We start from the raw sequence: 25,981 nt of genomic DNA, 5'->3' as shown, positions 1-25,981 counted from the left end.
TATTCGGGTTTAGTGTTGTTGCTTAGTGAAAATGTTCTTTCTTTACTGAATGATTACCTTAAAAATAACACTTATAAGCAGTTAATCCCATTTATAAAATACAAACAACAATGAATGTTTAATTCAGCAGTTTTATTTAGGTCTATTATAGCCTATTCCTCTTCCCCATAGAGCTCCTTTACTATCCAAAAATGATTAAAATCCATTTATGAGCCACTGTGGCACTGGTGTTTCTTCATTTCTATGAACAAGTGTACTTTTGAGACCATTGAACATACGCTGTTCTGCTGCTGTTAATACATATAAGACTGCAAAATGTGTATTAATCCACAAATGCAGACAGTACCCATCAAATGCACTTTTTATTCCTGGTTAAATAACATTTGCGAAAAACTACAGTGCCCAGCTGTTTAGTTAATTATTTATTCACTTTTTTAAATAAATTAATATACTTGTGAGCCCTTTAAAAAATGTATGTCACAAACAAGATTTAACAGGCTTGCAACTGAGTGCAAGTGTAGGAAGGACTAAGACATTGTGGATTTTGCTCTTTTTAAATTTTATTTACACCATGAAGTACGGAACAGCACCAGGCTAACTATCACAACATATAACAAGACAAATGAGAAGGGAAATGCAACAGGGAATGTAACAGGTATTATACAAAGCTTAATCTGAAATCGCTCTGTATCTGAGAACAGAATCTACTCAGTTTCTAACACTTCACTGATCTGTAGTCGTCTGCACCACTAATCAACACCTCTGCAGCCACTCAAATCTTGGTACTGCCCTCAAACAAACTCTGCTGACACTGCTAAGCCACTCAACTGTGTCAAAATAGGCTTTTTAAAAAACATTTTCGAAACCTATACGTTTCCAAGCTATCAGAGAAGTTCCACTGTCTCACAATTTCAGATGTTTCTCACTGATTACGTCTGATGCAAAACACCCCAAATCTCTGAAAGGACAACTATAATTCTCTTACATAATACCACTATCGGCAGTAATTACACAATCACAATCTTCCACATTTGTCCATTTCCATGTAATTGCAATTAGAACAGCCTGGGAACATGACCCTGTATGCAGTCACTGGTGGGAAGCGACAAAGCTGCAACTAACAGATTGCATTCACAGGTCCTGCATTAATAATGCAAATAAAAATTTAGTAAAAAGCACTAATATGCAGAAAATGATCCTTATGAGTGTGATACTATTATATGTTGTAATATAATTTTATTATTTGCACAAGCAAAATTGTAGCGCTGCTGGTTGAGGTGGAACTGAGTATGAACACATTTCTACGTTCATTTTCATTAATCTAATGGTTTTCATCTATTCACAGTTTGTTAGAGCTCAAAATGCCATATTTAAAATGCTCATGAACCAAAAACCGCTAATTATTCAATTTACTCTACCTAAAGGCAAAAAACAACAAATTTAGATATTTTAAAAGCTAAAAACATTTAATTGAGTAACAAATAACCTCACTTAATTTATCTTAACAACAGCTTATTAACTTTCTTAGATTTTGTCCATTATCTAATTTATTAGCTTATTATTATTATTTTAGCTATAATTGTACATATTTTTATTAGGTAAATGTATCTTTCCCAAACAGTCTTTATATGTTTTATATATTAAATCGTAATATGGGAAATTACTAACTATGAACCAAAAGTACAACTTTTTCTTTCTGAATTGTAGTAGAGAAGTAAAACATGGTATGACAAAGAAGTAGAAGTACAGGCAATTTAAAATTTTACTAATATACAGCTGCTTTTCACTGCTGCCTCCAGGAGCTTTCAGGTGGATGTTGTCTGTGTATTTGCCATGAACTTGTGCAGTTCAGCATTGTACATCTATTTATATCCCCTAAACCAAACCTGCAGTATTCCCCAAGGTGCACACTGTGTGCGTGCATGAGTGTGTGTGCATGAGTGTGTGTGCGTGCCTGCGTGTGTGTCTGTGTCCATGTCTCAATCATTTACAAGTACTTGTTCTGCCTCGGTTCAGCTGAGTGCTGGACTTTTATTTTTTGTACTTTATCTGAAGTGTGTTTGTAGTCACATCCAGTGCAGACAGTCCTCTGTGTGCCGTGTTTGGCCGGGTTCCAAATGAACCACATCTGCTCAAAAGTAAAAGAAGACGCTGTTGCCTTTGCTTTTGTATTAGCTCGCTGAGTTATCTTAGTCAAACAGAAGGACACTGCTCCACCTTCCCACTGCCTCTGGCTAAGGGACATTATGTTCTGTATGAAAAACGAAAATCCATGACACCACTTAAGGACCTGCAAACAAATGTTATTCTTTTTTTAAGTGCGCTCCTGGAGTCATTTGTTTTTATTTCCCTTGTTGGTTTCTTTCAACTTTCTTTTCTGTTGTTCTGCTTTTTCCATGCAAAGCTTTGAATCTTTAAAAAAATGCTTCATTCTATTCTAGTCAGTAGTAAAGGAAATATATGACTTTGGGCACATGTTTAAAGCTTGGATGGCAATAAACATTGGGAAAGTAAAATAAGGAAGTCAGCTTTAGTCTGCATCCTGCCCAGAGGGAAGACACTTAATGTGAAGGAAACAATGGTGTGAATTCATTCTGTAAAGACTAAATGTAGCAACGAATGAAAATTAAGTTCATACTACAGGTCATTACATTGAGTGTGGATTGACGAGGGAATTTCAAACTATCCAATTTAGTTTCAACCATTAAATAAAAAACAAACAATCACATCAAACATGTATTCCAGGAAATTGTCCAGCAATAGCTGTCCCATCCAGTGGCTGCAATCTTGTTTTATTCATTGGACAGATTTACATGTTGGGGACACCAACTACTGGCCCTTCTTCATAGTTGGAGCAACTGGCTGCTGTTATCGGCTGCTTCAGAAGCTGCCTTCTTGGCCCACTGTAATCCCTGAACACAAATCCCCAACTCCCCAAACAAAGTAGTGTTGGATGAGGCAACAAATCCACAGCATCAAACAAGAAATAGCGTATTCTGGTTTTCCAGAGTTGCCGCTCATCCTCGATCACTACATCTGAGTTATGTTCCTTTAATGTTTCATCTGCTGTCTCCTTGTGGCACAGTGAGGTCTGGATAGTACAAGAAGTGTCACACTGAAACTGGGGTTGTAATTCTGGGGGCCTAGGTGATGCATTACTCAATTTTATTTTATTTTTTAAAATTGTCTTCTAAGTAATAATTTTACAGCTTTGTATGTGCAACATATTTCATCTAGAGTCTCAGTTCTTTCTCTTCTGAGAGATAAAGAAACATAACGTTGAATATACATCCAAATGACAAGAGAACTGAACAACAATAAGAATAGACACTAAAAAAAGTTTCTTTTTTTTCTTTTCAGTTTTCTAGCAAGATTAGATTATGTGTTCAAATCTAGTTTAAAGTTTTAAGACCATCATTTCACCTTATACTGTTCTTACATATTTCATATTCCAAAATTTATTTGTGTTCGATCCATCATTTAAAAAAAGACAATGTGCACAGAGCGCAAGAAATGGAGGGGTTTATATGAGTTTAACTGCCTCTTTGAAAAATCCACTGCTTAACAGCTGGGAACACGATGTCGCATAATTTACTGGAAAGTCTGTTAGGTGTCAAGTTTTCACATCACACTTCTGAACTTTACAAATCATTCCACAAAAGGGAGGTCAAAATTCAATGATTACTGATAAAGGTTAATGACAAAATATAATATTTTATCGCTTAATAATAATTTCTATTATATTACTGAAACACCTTCTACTGTTACAGGCTTCATGCATTCACACGGGCAAAATGTGCTGAAATGTGTGTAGATCACTGGTTGCCAACAGACACTCCCAGAGGGGGGCTATAGGGGGTTATGCCCCTGCTCTTTTTCCAAACTAATCAAAAATATCCCTCTCACAATTAACCCTTTGGGATATTAGCCTCTTTTTTCTATTACTCAGTTCTCTTGGCATATAAACGTGTATGATTTCAGTACTGTAAAAATAGTTGTAACCTCTAGACCTTCTCCCTTGAGTGTGGTTTCCTTTCATATACAAGTGATGCAACAGTAGTTTTGTCTGCTGATTGTTTAAATTGACCTGGGATGGGAAAAAGAAAGTAAACACAGGAAGAAGATCCCATTCTGTATAGTCAGTGTCCCAATGAGCGACAAACTGCATTCCAACATGGAACAGCTGCAAAATTGGCATACGCTTATATCTGTGGTAATTATCTGGTCAATATTTTAAGCAAAACTCTGCCAGCAGTCTACCTCGAAAAAGCATAGTTTCAAAGAAGGCGTGCTTTCAACTAGCCATTAAGCAAAAATCTGCCGACAGAGGACTGGGCAAGGTCTGATCATGTCACTAGATTAACTTATCCCATGTGCATATCCACCCCTTATACTAGTGCCCCCTAGTTCTCACAAAACCACTCAAAACAAGAGGCTCACCATGCAAGCACCATGCTGCAATCCAGCCTTTGATCAGCTCCAGAGACAACGGTCAATTTCCGAATTTGATCAACGCTTACAGGAAAGCCTCATTTCTAATTTCTCAAACTACTAAGCATCAGAAACAGCTTTAACTAATCAACACAAAGGTGTCTTCAGAGGAAATGCACAGCAGCTCATTACAGGCCTACAAACTGTGAATAATTGGATACAAGCACTTGATCACACAGTCCATTGCATTACAGAATTAATTATTCAGTCATCAATAGTACAACAGCAAAATGTTATCTTAGACACAGATTACAGTAGGTGTCCATTGTCCAACTTCTGACATGTAATATTTTAGAGTGCTATAGATTTAAATCCCTGAGCCCATTCCATAATAAAATAAACTGTACTTAGCCATTAGAAGTTCATTCCACTGGCCCTGTGCTCAGCAAAGCCATTAACAACCCTGCTAAAGTCTGAATTCCTGACTCTGTTATTCTCTATTGAGACCGTATCTAATCCATTCTCTTTTGCCACGCTCTGGTCCTGAAATAGTTATAATACTACTAAATAATACTTTTTCAACTTGTGAAAATGTTATAGCTTCATTTGTCGCGCTCGATGGCAATGATGAGCTGTACGTAAAGACTGCAGAGGTGCTTCTTGCCAGCCGGTAAGGCAGGCAACGGCTCGGAGATGACTTTTGTCAGCCCAACAGCTGACAAAAGTTAAACCATGTACAGCACTGGCTGTGTGCAAAGTGTGCAATGACACTACCAGTCACACTGGACTCTCATGCATAATTCATGATGGGTCAACAACAATAACCAGCTGACAAAAATAAAGAGTTCTTCTTCTGGGAGGGAAAAAAATAGAAGCAAAAAAGGAAGAGGAGGAAAAAAAAGCAAGATGGTAAGTGGAGCATATAATAAAGATTAATTACGAAAGAGAGTTAGCTAAATGCTGCTAGTGTTGCCATAATCTTGGTGACGAGACAGTTGAAAAACAGAACTTCTATTGGTGTCACATTGTTTCTTTTGTTTACTTTGACATTTAACATGAGTTAACGTAGCTAACTAAGTTAGCAGAGCAGCTTAATGTGTCAGAGTCAGGATGCCAGAAATCAACTTGTTAGCTTAACTAGCAGGCTGCAAGTAATCAGCTAATTTAGACAATAGTTTTTCTGTAGTAAACTGATAGAAAGCTGTGTCTGACCAAGCTAACTGTCAAGTTATGAATGCCAAATGATGAATTTTAGACGCAAAGAAATTTGGACAAGTGTATAAATCACCACAGTGTATTACTGTAAGTTAGGTTATTTCCATATGTGAAGCATAGTGGCTTTATGATGCTGAAAACTATATTTACATGATGCTGTAAATGTAATAACCTAATGGCTATAATGCAGACCCCATCACACAATTAAAATCCTCTGTATGCGAATTATGTTAAATGACATTATGCGTCTCATATGCAAAAACAGTGGACCTGGTGGCTCTCTTGATGGATCATCTGGTTGGGATGCAGAAGGCCACCCCACCAGGTGTTGCCCCACCTAGCCATCAAGGGCTACCTTAGTGTCGGTTCCGAGCCCAGATATAAATGGGAGGGTTTCGGCAGGAAGGGCATCCAGCGTAACAACTCACGCCAAATCAATGTCAGATCATGTTCCGCTTTGGCAACCTACGAAGGGACGAGCTGAAAGGCACAGATCTATGCCTATATGTAAACAGTTACATTTTTTTGCCTAATGCCCCAACTGACTAAGATCAGCACTGAGCATGGGTAAATACATCATTTTTGCAGCATCATGTATTTTTTCCATCCTCTTCTGAGTTACAGTGTCTGGGCTTTGGGCTTGCTACACATTATTTATGCTGCTAACTGTTTGCTGAAGAACACCTGCTTTTTGATAAAAGGTTGAGAAAAAAAATGAATTGAAGACTTCCCAGCAAATTACTGTAATGCAAACAACAGGGAGTACTGTGATTGGACAAACAAGCATTTCCCAGCAGTCCTTCTTCTCTGTAACTTTTAAAAAGACAGCAGCCAAAATAAACAAGTGGTGGATGGAAGTAATATGTGTTCTTAATTAAACAGGACATTTTAAAACATTTAATAGGACAAAATTTATACATAGTGAAAAGCACTGGACAGTGATTGCAGTGCCTCTTTGCGTGACACTGTTCATAAGTTACTCTAAGTTAGAAGTCTTATTATTATGGGTAGATTTTTACTTAAAGTTTAGAGTCACATTGAATAATAGAAGTGCGGTCACACAAGATTGCTGTGTTCAGTTCTGCACAAACAACCTGCAACATGGAGGAATATGAGTCCAATTCGCCCAGACTTATCAGGTAAGAGTGAAAACTCATAGAAGTAATTGACATGATTTCTTTTTAGAACAACATGAACTATTTGAACATGTTCACAGTGATCAGCCATTAAATTATAACCAATTAGGTTCAAATCTCATATTCACAGTCCTGAATGTGAAACACACAGTTTTTTACAGTGTCGTCAAAAAAAATAATGAGGTGCTTATCCATAATAACTGTGCTGATGAAAAGTTCAAATTAGTTCCACTAATAGATGCCCCCGTTTTTAAATAAGAAAAACTCTTCACTTCAAAACCATTCTGCTTTAAGTCCTTAAAAGCAGCTATATCTACATTCATTCCAGTCCCTTATTAATTTGTGGGCATTTGAGTTATTTTAGGCTATTTAGATCCTTTAGAGCATTTGGTCACAATAAAAAATTATCGTTTACTCTATTAACGAGATTAAGACAGACAATTAACACACTTTTGTTAAGCATAAATGTGTTTTTTAATCTCCCCCTCTCTTTCTTGTGAAAACTTTCGGAGATCTCAACCCCAGGGACTAAACCACTGGTGCAGATGTTTAATGATCCATGTGGCAGACCAGGGGACTGCAGTCAGGTCTGATATGGCCACAAACCAATTTGTCAAAAGCGACTTGAAATCCACATGGTTCCTGTCCATGGGCTCGAGATAGGACACGGCCCATCTTTCCTCTCTGTCAGTTCTGGTTTATGAAGAAAAAGATGATTTTGGCAGCAGGATGCTTTTGGTAAACCAGGCACGGCTCAGTGGCCTTGTGTCTGTCAGGACAATGTGAAAAGACTTTTGAGCAGTAAAAATGGCAGCCAGTGCCACGTTCTGCTCATATGCTGACAGCTTACGCATCATTCACTGAGAAGGATGATTGACTCCTGTCTAACATGTAAATCTGTTCATTGGTCTGATTAATATTTTCCCACAGAAGTTAAACATTCCGTCTATAACAAGAGAAAATAGTTTTTATAGTAAAAAGAACTGTGCTATAATAAAATGGTTGTGCCATGTGTGAAATACACTGGACTTGCAGAGCTTAAAATGTAAAAACTGTATAATGCAGAGTGAATGTGAAAAAAGCTCTGGAACTATTGCGTATACAGCACATGCAATCTCTTAATTGCAGCATGCGATATAAAAATATTCATTAACAACTCCGTTTAATCATCTGAACAGTGACTGAGGCTGTCAACAATATTAAAAGATACCAAATGTATAAAGGGAAGTATTAAAGAGGTGAGGATATTGCGGCAGATAAAATCCGACTGTAAATCCCCGGTTTGAACTTGACATAAATTAGAAACAAAACAGACAGAGCATATATAGAAAAAATATTATACAAAAGGGTTTGTCGTCTTTCTCATTTTTATTGTGATTTGAATGCCTACCCATAAAAAATCTTTTCCATCCTAATTATGAATGAAAGTGCCAGGAGTTGACCCATGTTTGAGGTTGTAACATTTCTTAATGAAAAGACCAGACAGAAAACAAGAAATCCCGAGAGGCAGCAGGCAGACCGGCTGCTAGATGCTGCAAATAGTTTACCGAACAAAAACAATTAGTGTTGCTCAGGCAGGTCAACCACAAATGAAAGAAAATACAATGTAGTCAGTCCATAAACCAGTAGAGCTGGCACACAAGAACAATCCAGGGAAAACAAACAGAAAAACAGTAGCTGAGAGCAGGTGGGAAAAACTGGGAGAGAAAGTGATTGATCTATGTACTGTGGAGACGATTAGTCTGTATGTGTGTGTGTGTGTGTGTGTGTGTGTGTGTGTGTGTGTGTGTGTGTGTGTGTGTCAGCCAGGTTGAAGCAGAAGGAAGACAAGATCCCAGGCAGGGAGAAAATGATCAAAAAACACAAACGAGCATGAAATGAAGCCAGTGGCAAAAACGTGACACAGCCATTGTCTCATTTCTTAGTGAGCAGAAACTGACACACATTAAGCCGCCTTTAAATGTGTTTAGTGGCATTACCTTGTTTCTGTATGACAATAAAACACATGGTATAAAAATGTTGTGTAAAATGTATGTGCTATATTTAAAAAAACAATTAAAACAATTGTATCGGTGCATGACAGCAGCATTGTTTTTGGGTTGACGTGGAGCTTATTTCAATCATTTTATGCAGGACAGGAACTAACAATACAAAAACTTTGTTTTTGCCATTTTACTAAAGCTTTGTTTTTGTATTGCATTGGTTTAAAATTGATTGTCACACAAATATTGTTTCATTAGAAATTTTATGTAAATTCGCACAATAATGACAAGAAAAAGGATTCAACCCTGATATCTGAGAAAGTTGGACCATTAGGTTTTACTGTTGCATAGAACTATTTAGCAAAAGAGTTAATAATCAGTGTTCTGTCAGTCAACTAATCAACTGATCAACTAATCGTATAGTTGTACTTGTTTTGGTAGTTTAATTTAACATGACATTTTTTATAAGTTCTTTTTTGCAAAACTCTTGTTTGTAAAGATGGTGTAAAATAAATGACTATTATGGATTAGACAGTACAATTTGAAGAGTAGTATTTGCACTTACCTCACGACTTTGTCTCGTCCTCTGTCCCCGCCTCTCACCTGTGGTCTGACAGCGACAGTCCAGTTATGGTGGTCTCCGGACTGTAACACCACCCATCACCGGCAGAGGAGGCGCTGTCCCCATGTCAGCCACACCGTCCGGAAGACGAGTGTAAACATATTTGTGACGTTTCATCTCCCGGATCATTCATATCCACCCATCAACAAGAGCAAATCAGTCCTCTTGCTCATGAGAGCGCAGCTCCGTTTCTCATCTGTCGACTGTTATCCTTCGGGTATCACCGCTGCCCTTTTCTCCACCTTTCTATCTTCGGGTTTTCATCCATATCTCCGCAGCCCGTGTGTTTCCTGTGTGAAGCATGCAGAAGAGGAGGAAGCCAGAGCCGATCCAGCTCAACCAGATCCCCGATGGAAACACGATCAACGGCACCGGAGCCACAGAGTGAGTGACAGTAATCTTTAACAGCTGACATTCAGTCTGGTGGTTAATTAGCTTCCTGCTCTCTAATCTGTCATGAATGTCAGCTTCATGTTCAATATGCTGTGAAGACCGATGACAGACGTGTAGGCCTGCCACACAGTCAACGGAGTTGTTCCTTTACATTAAGATGTGTGTAAACTTTTGTCTCTAACATGACACGGTGCACCAGGTGTGTAGAGAGAGTGCGTAGGTGGGTGTGATTTAGAGATCTTCCTGGCAGTGCACCTGCACTGATGATCATTTTCATTCACACCAATAAACATATTGACATGTTTATCAGTTATTTGTCTATTAAAATAATTATTGCAGTTCCCAGAGCCCAAGCTGCAAGCCTTCAGACATAGTTTGTTTTATTAGTCAGATTTTTCTTTTCAGTAAAAAAGTTAATCATTTGTGCAGACGCCCAAGTTGTCACCTTTAGCATTTTCTGTCAGGCTATCAGAAATATATTAAAATAACAAAGATATAAAAAGATAAATTACTTGTTTCAACACTAACTAGCATAACAGCATGTGTTTGATCTTTAATAAATGATAGAAAATCTGCATAATGACTCAAATGTCACCGTCTTCAGTTCTTAAGTCCTCAGGTTGTCTCTTCTGTGTCACTGATGAACAGTTTGTTCGTTACTTGCCCACTGTGTGTGTTTGTGTGTGCGCATGTATGTATGCATGAGGCCTGTGATTACTCAGAAGCTGACCTTTGCAGAGAAGCAGTGTGTAGAATAATGTTTCCGTGTCTTGAAGAAGTTTTGTTAGGCCTGTTCCCACCATTGTTTGACAACGCACAGTAATGGAGATGTTAAATTGTGGTGACACCATGCTCTACTTCTAGTTCAGCTTGATCAGTTGAGATGAGAATTACATAAGATGTCATCCCCATCATGGCTGCTTTTCTGATGTGTTGTAAAGGTGGAACACTTAATTGTATCACCATTAGATCATGCTTTCGATTGCCACAGAATGACTTTTGCAGTAAATTGTAAATGTCCACGGCTTTAAACCCTTAAGGCGACAACCTACAATTATGTCCTATTTTATTATGATTTAAGACAAATGAAGCTGATGGCCAGCTGATTTTCTAGGGGTTCAAACTAGTAACTAAACAAAAAGTTTTGACTCTACAAATTTAGTGAAAGTAAAAGTGAAAATAATCTTTACCATAATTGGATTAGGTGACATTTCACTTTTCATTGGAAATATAAGGGAAACATTACATTTAAATTGATATAGTCAAAAAGTTTCACAGTGCAAACAGTGTTAAATAGAGAAGTTGTGCTTTTTTCTGTAGACATTGATGATGATGACACAGTGTTGGAGAGAGCAGAGCACATTCCTGCTGCTGTTGGGCAGGCTGTAACCGGCCAAATAGCAGCATGTCGAAATGAACCAACAGTCAGGAACTGTGTTTTAGAGATTTTGCAATCTCTGCTTTGGAGGGCTCTCTACTGCCGCCACAGTGTCTATGTGTCTTGTCAGTAATCCTGTTGTGATATTTGGACTGACACTCTGCTCACAGAAAATTCATGCAGGCAGGTTTTACACAGTCTTTTTTGCTTTAAAAAAAAAAAAGCCAGTTTTAACTAGGCCCTCACTTTCAGCTATCTGAGACTCTGAGGAAAAGCAATTCTGTTTCAGTTCAGTGATGCAGGCAGAGTTGTCCCTCAAATTCCACACACATCTTTTCCCTAATCATTGCATAAAATTACACATCTGTATACAAATGAAGTAGGAAACATTTGTAATACAGTAGGTTCAGAAGGTATTATAACCTTTTAAGTTTCAAACTTCTTTGGTACCCAATAAGGTACCAAAGAAGTTTTCTACTTTCTAGGATCACAGCCAGAATCCACTGAAACCATTAAACGGAGATTCAATGTACAATTTTTAAAAATGTTTTTTATATACATCTATTTTTCAGTACATTCAGTACACATGTAGCTCAGGTTGTCTATTAATAACAAGAAACACAAGTACAATGTCCAGACCTATCCTACCCGAACATCTATAAAGGCCAGATGAAAAATAAATCATATTTATGTTCTGTCGAATTTTATGTAAGAGGTGACGAAAGTATTACTGTGAAAGATAATGCGTTTGTGGAGAGCTGGAACATTACTAAACATATGCAGACCATCGAAGGAGAGGATTGAATTTACAGAAGCTGCTTATTGTGGTCCATATGTGTTACAATAGGATGGGTGTGTATATATGGGTTTACGATAGCTGCAGGAAGGGGAATATTTAAGTTTAAGCTGAGGGGTGTATGAAATAAAGTAACAGAATTTTAAATGTCGTTAATGTTAGCTTTCGGGGGACCATGTAGCAAACATTGTCAGTAATTCCACACCATGATAAAAAAGGATCATTGTGATATTGATGCTATAGTTGTGCGATCACACATTGCATACCATTTACGTGGGCATCGCATACAAGCCTAGAGAACAGCAGAATAAAAAGAGAACTGTGATTGAAGCCCCCACCCACACCTTAGAAGGGTTTGAGGAAGAGTTAACTCTACAAAAATAGCTTCCTCTGCCATCTGCCACAGAAACCTGTACCAACACATTGAATTCATTTTACCATCTCAGTCACAAACAGATGTTGAAGCAGCAGCAGCAACAAACTCCTTGGCCAGAAAGGTTTGTCAGTATCTTTAACTAGTGAATTATGACATAATGTGATTATAATAAGCTAATGATGATTGTGATTTTAAAAAATCCATATTGTCCAGCTTTAGGGAAAAACCAATAAAACAAACATGAATTGTTTGCCAAAGCACACATAGTTTAGGATGCTGACCTGAGCAGCACACGTCTTATTGGGTACAATCAGTGAGTCTCTTACTGACACCAGCCTTTTCCACTCTGGTAAAAAGTCGCCAGTCTTGCCGCCACATGCTTTTTCAGCGTGAAATCACTGCCAGCCATGGGATACGGTACCACTGAGTGGCCCACATAATGACAACCAAGAATAGAATATTATCCGAGGAAATATAGGAACAAATCAAAACAACCTGTTCTGAATAGACCCACTCAAAACAATCTGGATGAAATTTTGGATGAGATCTGACTTTCACATGCAGAATTAAACTATGTGCATCTATTGTTTAAGCAGTTAAGCCACTTAATGTCTGGAGCTCACAGTATTATTAAAAAGTATTGCTGGTATTTCTTTTGTCAGGGCTTTATTGGTACTGATAGTGTTCACCTTCACATGCAAATACAAACCAGGAATAAAGCAAGTGTAAATGTGAAAAATGAAATTAATTATTAACTCATACAGCCCCTGTAGTTTGTGGTGCTGATTCTTCAGTGGTAACATACCACTTGCTATATCCTGTTTCAGCACAAAAGAATTTCCACTTGTTTGCTCAAAGGTATGTACACTCGTTTACCCGTTTACAATAGCATTCATTTTTTTATTACTTTAACCACCATTGTGCTTGCAGAACAGAATCTTTTAAAAAGTTTATCATATATATATATATATATATATACCATAGAAACAATTCTAATTTTGTGTTAATGGAAATGTCTGATGTGTATATCCAGTAGAAGTCAGTAGAGGGACTGGACAACTAAAGATACCAAATTTTCTGCATTAAAAATGCATGAAAATTGCTACCTTTTTTCCTCTGATGCCAAATAACCGATGCTCACTACACTACTCACATTTCTTATTATTCCCATCTTCATTTTTACATTATGTAATTATTTCTAAGTCCATCAGTCTGTTGTGATCCATATTATAGCTTTGGTAACAGTCAGTCTCTATTAAAACTGCAACTTCTTAACTTGTTGCATTTCTTTCAACTTAATTAACTGTAATTTTCTATCATTTCTGCTTTGCAATCCTGATGTATACTATTCTTGGGCAAAAATCCTAATTATATAATTTTTCTGAGTGTAAAAGTATATAAAATATATACTGGTAAAAGAGAAAGTATATGCAACTCAAAATACAAACCCACCCTTTGCTCCTAATTGTGATTTGTCTGTGGCTCACAACCACAAACACACTTTTGAAAGCAGTGATACCATTCTCTTTTCGGCACCTCGTTTATTGCATTCGACTACTGCTGTGTGTCCATGGACATTATCTGGATGGAGCTCAAAAGGCCAGCATCGTGCCCACTTCCTGTGGCACCTAAAGAGGGGGTTGTAGCGTGTGTTGACTGTAGTCCCTCCCACATATTGTGTGGAGTGTGATCCTTTTCTCGCTAACTCCAGCCTCCTCCTCCTCCTCACACTCTTATCGACATAACACCCACGCCACCATCAGCCAACTCAAACTCACCACCTCGTCTCCATGGATATGCAGGCCTACTGTCAAAAATAAAACCACTTAACCCTCGCTTCACTGCATGGTGGAGCAGCAGAGAGGAGAGCTTGCTGGCCTGCTCCAGCTGCTCTCCAGTGAGTCGTGATCAAGTACCACATAAAAAAAAAAAAAACATAATTAGCTGTACGCTTGATTAAAACCATTACCGCATACATACAGAAAACTGGAACAATCTGTTTGCCTTAGCAGCTGAGGATGGAAAACCTTAGTTGCTCAAGAACACGTTGAGACATGAAGCTCAGATGCCATTTGTTTGATGCCATGATCATTTACAGAATAAAGCATCCATCATTAACAGTAATTTAATCCAAAAAGATGCTAAAGTTATTCTAAATGAACCTAAGTCGTCATTGTTCTGAGTATTTAATAACATACTCTCAGACCACCTATTTCACCATCTAATCAGTGGAAATCACATTAAAAATCTTCGCTCTTTACAGAGTTAATGATAATAGCTGTTCTGGAATAGTGGAGTGGGAGTAGAATGAGAGGTTAAAGGGCAGCACATGAGTTCACCCTACAGTTGACGTCTTAAGGAAATGCATCACCATGACAACAGTGACAGAGGAGCAGCATATACACTCAAACAAAGCCCAAGCTTGCTCACTCCGGTAGCAGTAGGAGGAACATTGCCAACACACAGCCTGCGATCTTCTCTGTCTTCCTGCAGGCTCTTTGGTTGAGTGCCATTGTTACCAGTCACAGGTGCAGCAATAACTGTCACCCACCAAGCTCTGTCTCTTCTCTGAGATTTCAGTAACATAATAAATATAGTAGATTTTGATGAAATTACCTCACGTGTCCTGATGGAGTGGCAACATCAGCAAAAGTTCTGTCCGAATTAACCTTTTTATTATATATTTTAGCTTTTAATAATATTAAAATACATATAAAATCTTTCTCTGTCTCTTTTCTTTGTCCTGCTCTTTATAAGAACAAACTTGGAGGCACTGCAAAAGAAACTAGAGGAACTTGAGTTGGATGAGCAGCAGAGGAAACGCCTGGAGGCCTTTCTGACACAGAAGCAGAAGGTGGGAGAGCTGAAGGACGATGACTTTGAAAAAATCTCAGAGCTGGGTGCAGGCAACGGAGGAGTTGTCTTCAAGGTCTCCCACCGACCCTCAGGTCTTATCATGGCAAGAAAGGTAAATCGTCACCCTTATGATTGGGTACAGGGAGAGTGTTAGTGAAGACAGCGCAGGAAAAAAGCTTTTGTTTGCTACTCACCACAAACAGTATATAGCAAGGATGTATAGACTGAAATTACATAATGATGTATGAGTTTCCTTCACCAGTAATTATAACAGGTGTTGCTTTTACAGGCACAATCAGGGATTTCAAAATGTGTGGAGGGAAATTGGTATAATTTCACTTGCAAGCATTTGGACTGTGGGTTGCCCAGACAACAGTCTGTCCAAAAATACAATGGGTACACTGTGATATCCACACCACACAAATGAAACAAAGCATGTCCGTGTAAAGCTTTTATCTTGTGCTCATAACATGCATGTATATGTATATTGTCTGATTTTCTTGTGTATGCCCAGTTGTGCAAAAGCAGTATTGTGCCTCACTCTATTTATTGCCTGTGTGATAATAAATAATAAAAACAGAATGTAATGATTTGTAAATCTCATTAACCCACATTGTATTCACAATAGAACACAAACAACATATCAGATGTTGAAACTAAGATAGTTTAACATTTCATAGAAAATATTAGGTCATTTTGAATTTGATGATAGCAACACATCTCAAAAAAGCTACATCTCAAAAAAGTTACAACAGGGCAACAAAAGGCTGGGTCCATCACAGCAGCATGGCTTTGCAAGAGAAGAGTCCGGGTGCTGCACTGGCCTGCACACAGTCCACACCTTTCACCATTGGAAAACATTTGATGCACATTAAAACAAAAAATGAGCAGTATCAGAAAAGAATGGGACAACATTCCTCTCCTAAACTTCCGCAACTGGTCTCCTCACTTCCCAGACATTTACAGACAGTTGTTAAAAAAAAAGAAGGGATGCTACGCAATGGTAAACATCACACTGTTCCAACTTTTTTGAGAGGTGTTGCTGCCATCAATTTCAAAATGAGTTTCAACATGCTTTTTTGTGTTCTATTGTGAATAAAATATAGTTGATGAGATTTGCAAATCATTGTATTGAGTTTTTATTTATGTTTCACAAATCATCCCAACTTTTTTTGAATTATATTTGTATAAGCATGAGTAAATGCTGATGTCTCTTGTGTTCCAGCTGATCCACCTGGAGATCAAACCTGCCATCAGGAACCAGATCATTAGGGAGCTGCAGGTGTTACATGAATGTAACTCCCCCTACATAGTGGGCTTTTACGGAGCTTTCTACAGTGATGGAGAAATCAGCATCTGCATGGAGCATATGGTACATCTCTTATATGTTACAGCTGCTGGTGTTTTTACATAACATTGACTTTGGTGCTGCTTCACAGGTGCTACGGAACATACATTTGTTTCTTCTACGCACAACCTCATTGGCTTTGAAACAATTTGGTTTAAATTATTTGAATTTCACAACATCTATTACAGTTTCAGTTAACTCTCTCTGTGTTTTGCTTTCCTGGTGGCTGTAGGATGGTGGCTCCCTGGATCAGTCGCTGAAGAAAGCAGGCAAGATCCCAGAGCAGATTCTTGGCAAAGTCAGCATAGCTGTGCGTAGCTCCAGCACCTCTCCAAATACATTTGTGTTCTGGCATTTGCACTACAACTATTTTTGTTCATAGCTGATGTATTTTGTTTTGGAATACCAAGGAATCTATATAATTGTTATGCAACATTTGTCTCTCCAGGTCATTAAAGGTCTGTCCTACTTAAGGGAGAAACACAAGATCATGCACAGAGGTCAGTCACTGATTTAATGGAATATGTCACAAATTATTTTTCAACAGTGTTGCATTCTGTTTTACATATGAATATTGTGTATAAATGTGAAAACAGACAAACATGTGACAAGCAGCACAACATGAGCGGAGCCTTTGTAGTAGTTTGTTCTGTGCTATTTACGCTTCCCAGTTAAACACTTGCCCACCATGTCCTTCTAAATATTGCATGCCCCTCTTTCAGACGTCAAGCCTTCTAACATCCTAGTGAATTCCCGTGGTGAGATCAAGCTGTGTGACTTTGGAGTGAGTGGGCAGCTCATAGACTCCATGGCCAACTCCTTTGTGGGCACTCGATCATACATGTCTGTGAGTTGAATGGACAATGCACTCGGTTACATTTTAGCCTTTAGGATTTCTGCTACAAAATGAAGAAGGTTTTACTCTTAGGGTTAGAGTTGATTCTTAATTGGGTGACACACAAAACAGGTTTAACTTAATTTATACACAAACTTTATGTCACGTAGGCCAAACACAACCCTAGAACAAGGTATTTGGGCAGTTACTTGTTTTTTTCCGTCATCTGTGATTCACCATATTTAATTCGAAATAAAGTAACAAATCATCTGCGTGCCAACTGTTTGCTTTAATTTAACAAAAAAACAACCTCAATCAAAATGATGGAAAGAAGAAAGTGTGGGGAACCAAAACCCAAAAGATCCCACGTGCCAACAGAGTGGCTCTGTAATGGCTTGGGCATGTATGGCAGCCAATGGAACTGGCACATTGGCATTTAGTGATGATTTCATCACTGAGGGAAGCAACAGGATGAATGCAGATGTTTACAGGAGCATGCTTTTGGGCTCAGATTCAGAAAAATGCATTAATACTTCACTGAACTGTTTTTCCTCATTTAGCTGGAAAACAATCCTAACCATATGGCCAAGCAACCATAGAGGTTTTTTTTGAGTGAAATATCCTTAACTAGTCGAGTCAGTCACCTGATCTCAGTCTAAAAAAGCTGTATACCACCAATGTTATTACTTTTTCAAAGGTTTTAATTTATAAATTTTTTTCTTAAACCTTAATTTATTTCGTTTTTTTTTTTTTTGTTTGTTTTGTTTTCAGCTTTGTTGGAAACTAAGTTTGTTAGTTTCAATTATCCTGTTTAGGGTTGCAAGGGGGGCTGGAGGGTGACACGGGATACAGCCTGGACAGGTCTCCAGTCTATCTCAGCGCCAAAACATATATACTCACATTCACACCTATGGGCAATTTTAGAATGACCTAGCCTATCAAGCATGTCTTTGGACTGTGGGAGGAATCCCACGCAAACATGCAAACTCCACACAGTCGGCTGGGAATGCAGATCCGCAACCTTCCAGCCATGCAGTAGTGCTGACCGCCTGAAGGAAAAAAGTGTTGTCATCTTCTAAATTTTTTTTCTCTTCCTTTCGGCCCCTTTAAGGGGTCTCCACAGCAAATCATGTCCCTCCATTTAACCCTGTCCTCTGCATCCTCTTCTCTCACACCGATTAACTTCATGTCCTCCCTCACTACATCCATAAATCTCATCTTTGGTCTTCCTCTAGACCTCTTGCCTGGCAGCTCCAACCTCAGCATCCTTCTACAGATATATTCATAGTTTCTCCTCTGAACATGTCCAAACCACCTCAATCTGGCCTCTCTGACTTTATATCCAAAACATCTAACATGAGCTGTACCTCTGATGTCCTCATTCCTGATCCTGTCCATCTTCATCACTCCCAAAGAGAACCTCAACATCTTAAGCTCTTCTACCTCCAGCTCTGCCTCATGTCTTTTTTTCAGTGCCACTGTCTCTAAGCCGAACAACATCGCTGGTCTCACCACCGTCTTCAACACCTTTCCTTTCATTCTCGCTGATACTCTTTTATCACACAACACACCTGATGCTTTTCTCCACCCGTTCCAACTTGCTTGCACTCGCCTCTTCACCTCTTTGCCACACTCTCCGTTGCTCTGAACCGTTGACCCTAAGTACTTAAAGTCCTGCACCTTCTTCACCTCTGCTCCCTGTAACCTCACCGTTCTCCCTGGGTCCCTCTCATTGACACACATGTATTCTGTCTTACTGCAGCTAAGCTTCATTCCTCTGTTTTCCAGAGCAGACCTCCACCTCTGTAGAATTTCCTCCACCTACCTTCTGCTCTCACTACAAATCAAAATGTCATTTGCAAACATCAGAGTCCACAGAGATTCCTGTCTAACCTCATCTCTCAGCCTGTCCATCACCAGAGCATACAGGAAGGGGCTCAGAGCCGATCCTTGATGCAGACCCACCTCCACCTTGAACTCCTCTGTCACACCTATAGCACAGCTCACCACAGTCTTACAGCTCTCATACATGTCCTGCACCACTCTGACATACTTCTTTGCCACTGCAGACTTCCTCATACAATACCACGGCTCCTCTCTGGGCACCCTGTCATAAGCAAAGTGTAACTGTCCCAAATACTTGTTGTCTGGACTGTATGCAGGTCATGGTATAAATATAATTAAAATATAATTTATACAACTACTGGAATAAAATTAGTTTTCTGCTTGATCAAAAACTACTTCAAATTCAAAACTCCACCATGCTTTCATTACTATGAAAGTGTCATTTAACCTAAGCTGGTTGCTGAGACTCAGACTTGGACATATTTGTGACTTCAGTTTAATGGTCATTGGTGACAAAGCTGTGAGGAAAAACACCCAAAACAACAATAAACAGCAATGTTCCAGCATTTATTCTAAATATAAAATATTCTCTTTGTTTCGTTTATTGGAATTATCAATTTGAGAGCCGTAGTCTGAAGAGTAAGTCTGTGTACAATGTAAACGCATGACAATAAAAACAAAACTTTTTTTATTGTATTGATGGATGTCCATACTTGTAATGAAGTTAAACTTGTTTAGTTTAATTTTTTTGCTATACCATTTTACTACTTTTTCATTTATCCAAATGAGTAATGATACATCTGCATGTGTGTTATGCAGCCTGAGCGTTTACAGGGCACGCATTACTCCGTTCAGTCAGACATATGGAGCATGGGCCTATCCCTGGTTGAAATGGCCATTGGACGTTTCCCAATCCCCCCTCCGGATGCTAAGGAACTGGAACACATTTTCGGCTTCCCTGTAGAAGGGGAGGCAGCTGCCAGTGAGTCCTCCCCAAAGCCACGGCCTCCTGGGCGACCGGGCAGCTGTAAGTCAGAGATCACACTGGTGATTGCTTATACAAAACTTATGAAAAGATTTACAGCAGGCTTACATGAAATACTTATTATGAAAACATTCAGTTTTCAATTTCCTCAATTTGTGAATTATGTTTGGTGCAACAATTATTTTTCTCTTAGCCTGTGGACCTGACAGCAGGCCACCGATGGCTATATTTGAGCTGCTTGACTACATCGTCAATGAGGTGAGTGTGAACGCAGGCATACATGGTCTTAATGCCTTTACTACCTATTTGATTATGCCGTATTTAAACCATTCATACTGACTCAACCTCTAATTATCAGCCTCCGCCAAAGCTTCCTGGGATATTTACCCCTGACTTCCAAGATTTTGTAAATAAATGGTATGTATGAGAATTGTTTACTGGTATTAAGCATCTACAAGTCAAGCTTTGTGCCATCTAGTGGTGTAGGAAATGCACAGCACATATTAAAACATAATGCATCTATTGCAGTTTAGTTAAGAACCCTGCAGAGAGAGCAGACCTGAAACAGTTAATGGTAGGTGTTCATATTTAGCAACTATTAATACCTAACTTTCAGTTTCTTTAGCCACCTTACATTTCATTTTTCCCCTCCCAGGTGCATCCCTTTATCAAGAATTCTGAGGCTGAGCAGGTGGACTTTGCTGGCTGGTTGTGCAGCACCATTGGACTTAATCAGCCTGTTACCCCCACCCATGGAATATCAATGTGAGATTTATTTAGCTTATATCTTGAGGTCTACTGAGGACTGGATTTGTATTAAAGGCAAACTGTTTATAGCATGTATTCAATGGGTTAAGAGCTTGTGCAATCAATAGTTGTATATTTAAGTGTACAATCCTACATGCCAAGTAAATTTACCCATGTATCTAACACTTCTTCAGGCTATATAGCAGGCCTACCTGAAAAGCCATGTTTTCTAATGATCAAATGTTTAAATCATGACAAATGCTGCTCAACCTGTGTGCTTGATATTGCTCTTTACCCTTTGTCCTTAAAGCACAAACAGATACATAGCTTTGTTAGCTTCTGTGAAATAAATAGTCTTGTGAATTTTACTTTCAATGACAGGTCTGACTCATGCATTGAAACAAAAGGTTTATTTGTCACTCAATTCCTTTATGGATGTTTATATTTAAGCCTTAGGTTTGGCAGGAGCCTCCTTCTTTCCAGCCTTCTTCTTGGGTTTGAGCATCTTGGCCTTGATCTAAGGGAAGGGGAACAACCTTTTAGTCACAATTGGCAAACAAGTCTACACTTTGCTTTTAAATTACAGAATTTCTTACTGCAGGGTCATGTTTAAGAATGGCATGACGTCTTGCTGTCTTGGCGTAAGGGTTCAGTTTCAGCATTATCCTCAAGTTCTTTAGAGGATTCTTCTTCAGTACTCTGCGGTTGATCTTCTTGCTGTAATGAAAATGTAATTTGAAGATGTAAACTTGCACAATGTGAACTGCAATATTTGAAATAAACTGTGTTACTCAGGACTTCCATACTAATCAGGGTTCAGAAACACGGACCTGAAGTGGAAAATCATCATAGCTGACAAGCCAAAATAGAACTTTAACTAAACAATGCTTACCGAGGTGCACGAAGTGCTTTCTGGATCTCCTCACTCTTCAGAATCCTGCTCAGGTCTGTGTTGGTCATCTTGTGCATTGGCAGTCTGAGATGAGGCATTGGGAATTAGGTTAAAGTGTGGAAAACACTTACACACAATAGATTGAGTTTTAGGATTCCCAAACTCAGAACTTCGTTAAATATCAGTAGTCTCAAAAACACGGACCATGAAGTTAAAGCTCATCACTGTATTATGCCATCAGTTTTACTTGTCTTATAGTGTCCAAACTCCCCAAATACTCACTTGTAGTCCACCTTCAGGGAGGATGGTTTACGCCAGGTGCCATACAGCTCATCCAGCTTACGGAAAGCACTCTCAGTCCAGATGCAAAAGCGCCCAACATGACCTCCGGGTGCAAGTCTCAGGAGATTCAGTTTGTTCACATCCTGCAGAGTGATGCCTGCAAAAAAAAATTGAGAACTTATCATTCTGTAAAAGTTTTAGCTCATTCAAAACCAGTGACCACATCATCTATAGTATGAAACTTAAAGATTTAATAGAAATTTACAAGTACTGCAAAAGCCTCCTGTGACCCAGACTCACAGAACAGATTGATATTATTTATTTATATTAATTAGTCTCACCCTTTTAACAATTTCTGACCAAGAATTTCAAGGATTTCTGCTCAATTTCTAAGTTCTGCAGCATTATTTTATTTTTACATTTGATAAGGATGACTACCTTTAGGGCTACGCAGAACATGGTAGAGGGGCCATTTTTGTGTTTGTACTTTCCATACCTTGGCTATTTTAAACCAAAGTAACAAATATAAAGAGTTTTATAAATTCCACTATTATCCCAACAGTAATGATTTGTTTTCTTAATAAAAGTAACTGACCAGGGATATTCCTGAAGGCCTTGGTGACACCAGCATCTTGGTTGTAGATGATGCATGGCCCCCTGCGTTGGATCCGTCTGCGATTCCTCATCTTACCCTTACCAGCACGCATGCGCTGAGAAGCGTAGACCTGAGCAAAAATGTACAATATTAATGCAATACCACAATAATATACTAAATCAAAGCAATTTTTACATGGAAAATATTCAGTGAATCTTAATAGAAGCTGCAAATTCAACTTGAACTTGTTTTAAGTTACACTTAAAACTTTTACAAGGATTATGTACAAGGATGTCTTCTCAGTTAAGGCTTTACAAATGCTTGTGCTGTGGCCAAAAACAAGCAAAATAACTAAAATTTAGGCAATAACATGTAAAAATAACTTAAATTCTTCCCATCAAACCATGACAGGAACACCAACAAACACCCTTGAACTTAAAACCAATACTTCTTTATCATCATAGTCGGTGTAGTCACTGTATGTCACCTGTGGACGCCAGCTTAAACGTACCTTCTTGATGTCATTCCAGGCTTTAAGCTTCTTCAGCAGGAGAACTGCCTCCTTGGTCTTCTTGTAGCCCTCAACTTTGTCTTCAACAACAAGTGGAACCTCAGGAATTTCCTCAATGCGGTGTCCTAATAGACAACATCATGTAAAGCAAAGATATGCATACAAACCCATGCAACCATTTACAACACCACAGCTAAACTACACCTTGCTCAGAATTTAGTACACATCAATACCCCTTGACAGCTAAAAGACAGCAGGCAACTGTCGCTGCTCAACGGATCAGACGCAAATTACACCATCATGGCAAGTCATATGTTGTAAGAATATCATAATTGCTCCTATTTATTAAAAAGCCAGTGTTCCTGTCAAGTCTTCTAAAATTATGGTTTATTTGAACTTACCTTTGGACATCACAAGTGCAGGAATGGCAGAGGCAGCGAGGGCAGAACAGATGGCATAACGTTTCTGGGTCGTATTGATCCTGCGGTGCCAGCGACGCCAGGTTTTGGTGGGGGCAAACATGCGACCGCCACGACACATCTATAGAGGCAAGTCAAGGAGGTTTGACAACTACTGAAGAAAGAAAAGAACTCAAGTATTCAAAGCCTGCTCAGATTCTTTATGTTCATCACCCATCTATGCCAGCATATGACAGCAGGCATACTGTCACTGGTCATAGAGTCGGACGCAAATTACATCATCAACGCAAGACATTTTAGTTTGTCTTTAAGGATACAATAGTACAAAAAAAAGTCGGGGGCATGTAAAATAAACTTACTTAAAAGGATACATTTCCAAAAGCACCCTGACCAGAGCGGTGAGTACCACCACCCCTCACACGAGGAATACGGGCCACAGCTCTTCCTGTACCCCAGGACTCTGCACTGGTCTGGTGCCCTGGAGTTCACAGGCAATTAAACAGTGGACAAATCAAATACCACCTTAGTGACTCAAAGTGTTAGAGCTTCAAATCTTAAAGAAGGTCGAATGCCACTGGTAAACATGCCAGTTTGAGAAAAACATAAACCCACCTGCAAGCTCACTGACAGCGTAAGGCTGGCGACTGTTCTTGCGCATGTTTGTGTGCACAAAATTCACCACATCAGGGCGAATTGGAGCCTTGAACACAGCAGGCATGACAACATTATTGCCTGAGGATTCTCCTTTCTCGGAATAAACCGAGATCAGGGGTCGGGCACAGGCCTAGAAGAGAGGGATACAACACTTGAATGTGTCTTTAGAACAACTCATGTGTCCTAGCACGAGCGACCAGACAAACTTCTATTTATCGCTTCTTATACTAAACAATAAAACACGTGCCAACATTACAGCAGCTCACACTGGACAGTCAAAGTTATAAGACCACCGCGCTAAATAAAAAGTAAATAACTTTAGACATATCTGTCGATTAGTCTGTGGCTTCTGGCCTTGGCTTAGCTGGTTTCTGCTACGACTTAGCATGCCAGTCTTGACGACACATCTGCCACTCATTGTAGAGAATAACTCCGTAAACAGCAATAGGAAAATGTAATTTAGGCGTGGTATACATGTATATACAAAAAAATTAATGAATAAAATCAAGCTACACCTACTAACTGCTTGCTACGTATCTACCCCTGAACAGCTACACGTGTAATTGGGTTGTACTACTAAAGCTGCTCATCCAAAATGGCTCCTCGTGTTAGCTTTGCTGGCCGGGAGCTTTCCAACCTACTTTCTCTATTAAACATAACCTTAGGCTATCCAAACACCTAAAGCACATTGCATTTATTAAATATCTCATTACGCTTACATTAACATAGAATCTTAACTGCGAAATAAGTGTGTTTCCTACCATTTTCGGTAATTTTTTTTCGGCTCGCCGGGAACCACGCTCCACACGCTATGGCGGCCACAGTAAAAAGGAAGTCAGTGAATTACCCTTGATGCCTTATGCCTCCGCCTTGTTGGTCACTTCCGGAAGAAAACTGTGTCGATATTGCGTTTGATTAACCTCAAAGAAAAACGTGTTAAAAACTGTACAAATTTAAAAATAGTCCGTGTTGTCTTTACGATCAAATTTTAAGACTAAACCAAACTACTTGAACGTTCGGTGGCCCAGCTAGGACTATTTCTTTACTCAGTGTTGGCGAAGGATAAACGAAAAGTCCGAACTACTTTTATAATATTTGTTTCATTTATTTTTTTATTTGCTTTTATTGTATCAGCTGTGTATATAGCACAGTACACGTTTTCCACTTCATCAATTTCTTTAATGTAAATAAATGCCGGATAATGACCTGTGACGTCATAACGTCAAAGTCGAGCAGAAACGAGAATTAAAATCTTAAGGCTGCTGAAACTATCATTCTCTGTACAGAAAACATATATTGGAATTTTATGGATATCTGATATTGTTTTACTGTTCATGATACATTGTCTTTTGCAAAATGGGTGAAAAAATACCCATACATATTTATGGCCACAACGCTAAGAATGACAGAATTTCTTGTATAACGTAAACATTACCAGCGCCTGTTTAGTTTAGCTGGGCAATTGCTTTGCTGTCATATCAAGAATAGTGCTTTGCAAGGTATTTCCAAAAGTCTCAACTTTCTTTTAGCACTCTGTTGACAATTATTAATATAAAAACACAGGTTCTCGCCACATAAATGTATAATATGTAAATTTAAAAAAGTATATTTAAAAGCAGATTTTTATTCTTGGATAGATGGTTTAATAACAATTTAATCTAGATTAAAGGCCTTAAATTTAAA

General features: G+C 38.7%; 3 protein-coding genes and 4 non-coding genes across 8 annotated transcripts in view; 1 reads left to right on the top strand and 6 right to left on the bottom strand.

Moving 5' to 3' along the window:
• The window catches only part of megf11 (multiple EGF-like-domains 11), a 79,782-nt gene extending 70,304 nt beyond the window's left edge, over positions 1-9,478 (bottom strand). For both annotated transcript variants that reach the window (XM_067500489.1, XM_067500491.1), the window contains exon 1: positions 9,330-9,478. The gene's annotated coding sequence lies outside the window, so the exon portion shown is untranslated. The remainder of the gene's footprint in view (positions 1-9,329) is intronic.
• A 41-nt stretch (positions 9,479-9,519) lies between these two features.
• map2k1 (mitogen-activated protein kinase kinase 1) lies at positions 9,520-21,742 on the top strand. The gene is made up of 11 exons (XM_067500499.1): positions 9,520-9,770; positions 15,087-15,297; positions 16,411-16,557; positions 16,766-16,843; positions 16,982-17,033; positions 17,256-17,380; positions 20,033-20,240; positions 20,392-20,456; positions 20,557-20,615; positions 20,727-20,772; positions 20,854-21,742. The coding sequence occupies exons 1-11, from the start codon at positions 9,688-9,690 to the stop codon at positions 20,965-20,967; spliced, it is 1,188 nt and encodes a 395-aa protein (XP_067356600.1). The 5' UTR covers positions 9,520-9,687; the 3' UTR covers positions 20,968-21,742.
• On the bottom strand, positions 21,337-25,209 carry rpl4 (ribosomal protein L4). The gene is made up of 10 exons (XM_067500501.1): positions 25,060-25,209; positions 24,257-24,428; positions 24,016-24,122; positions 23,627-23,765; positions 23,226-23,350; positions 22,715-22,844; positions 22,120-22,276; positions 21,838-21,921; positions 21,542-21,662; positions 21,337-21,462 (listed from the first exon to the last, which is right to left on the bottom strand). The coding sequence occupies exons 1-10, from the start codon at positions 25,060-25,062 to the stop codon at positions 21,391-21,393; spliced, it is 1,110 nt and encodes a 369-aa protein (XP_067356602.1). The 5' UTR covers positions 25,063-25,209; the 3' UTR covers positions 21,337-21,390.
• LOC137126440 (small nucleolar RNA SNORD18) lies at positions 21,733-21,800 on the bottom strand. The gene has a single exon (XR_010914359.1). It is a non-coding gene; the product is annotated as a small nucleolar RNA SNORD18 (small nucleolar RNA).
• On the bottom strand, positions 21,997-22,067 carry LOC137126439 (small nucleolar RNA SNORD18). The gene has a single exon (XR_010914358.1). It is a non-coding gene; the product is annotated as a small nucleolar RNA SNORD18 (small nucleolar RNA).
• On the bottom strand, positions 23,432-23,531 carry LOC137126389 (small nucleolar RNA SNORD16). The gene has a single exon (XR_010914310.1). It is a non-coding gene; the product is annotated as a small nucleolar RNA SNORD16 (small nucleolar RNA).
• LOC137126441 (small nucleolar RNA SNORD16) lies at positions 23,833-23,933 on the bottom strand. Its single transcript, XR_010914360.1, has one exon. It is a non-coding gene; the product is annotated as a small nucleolar RNA SNORD16 (small nucleolar RNA).
• Positions 25,210-25,981: the final 772 nt, after the last annotated feature.

This window comes from Channa argus, chromosome 4, assembly GCF_033026475.1.
Source record: "Channa argus isolate prfri chromosome 4, Channa argus male v1.0, whole genome shotgun sequence".
Lineage (NCBI taxonomy): Eukaryota > Metazoa > Chordata > Actinopteri > Anabantiformes > Channidae > Channa > Channa argus.
Note: the sequence above shows the minus strand (reverse complement) of the source record. Positions and strands in the feature narration are given on the sequence as shown.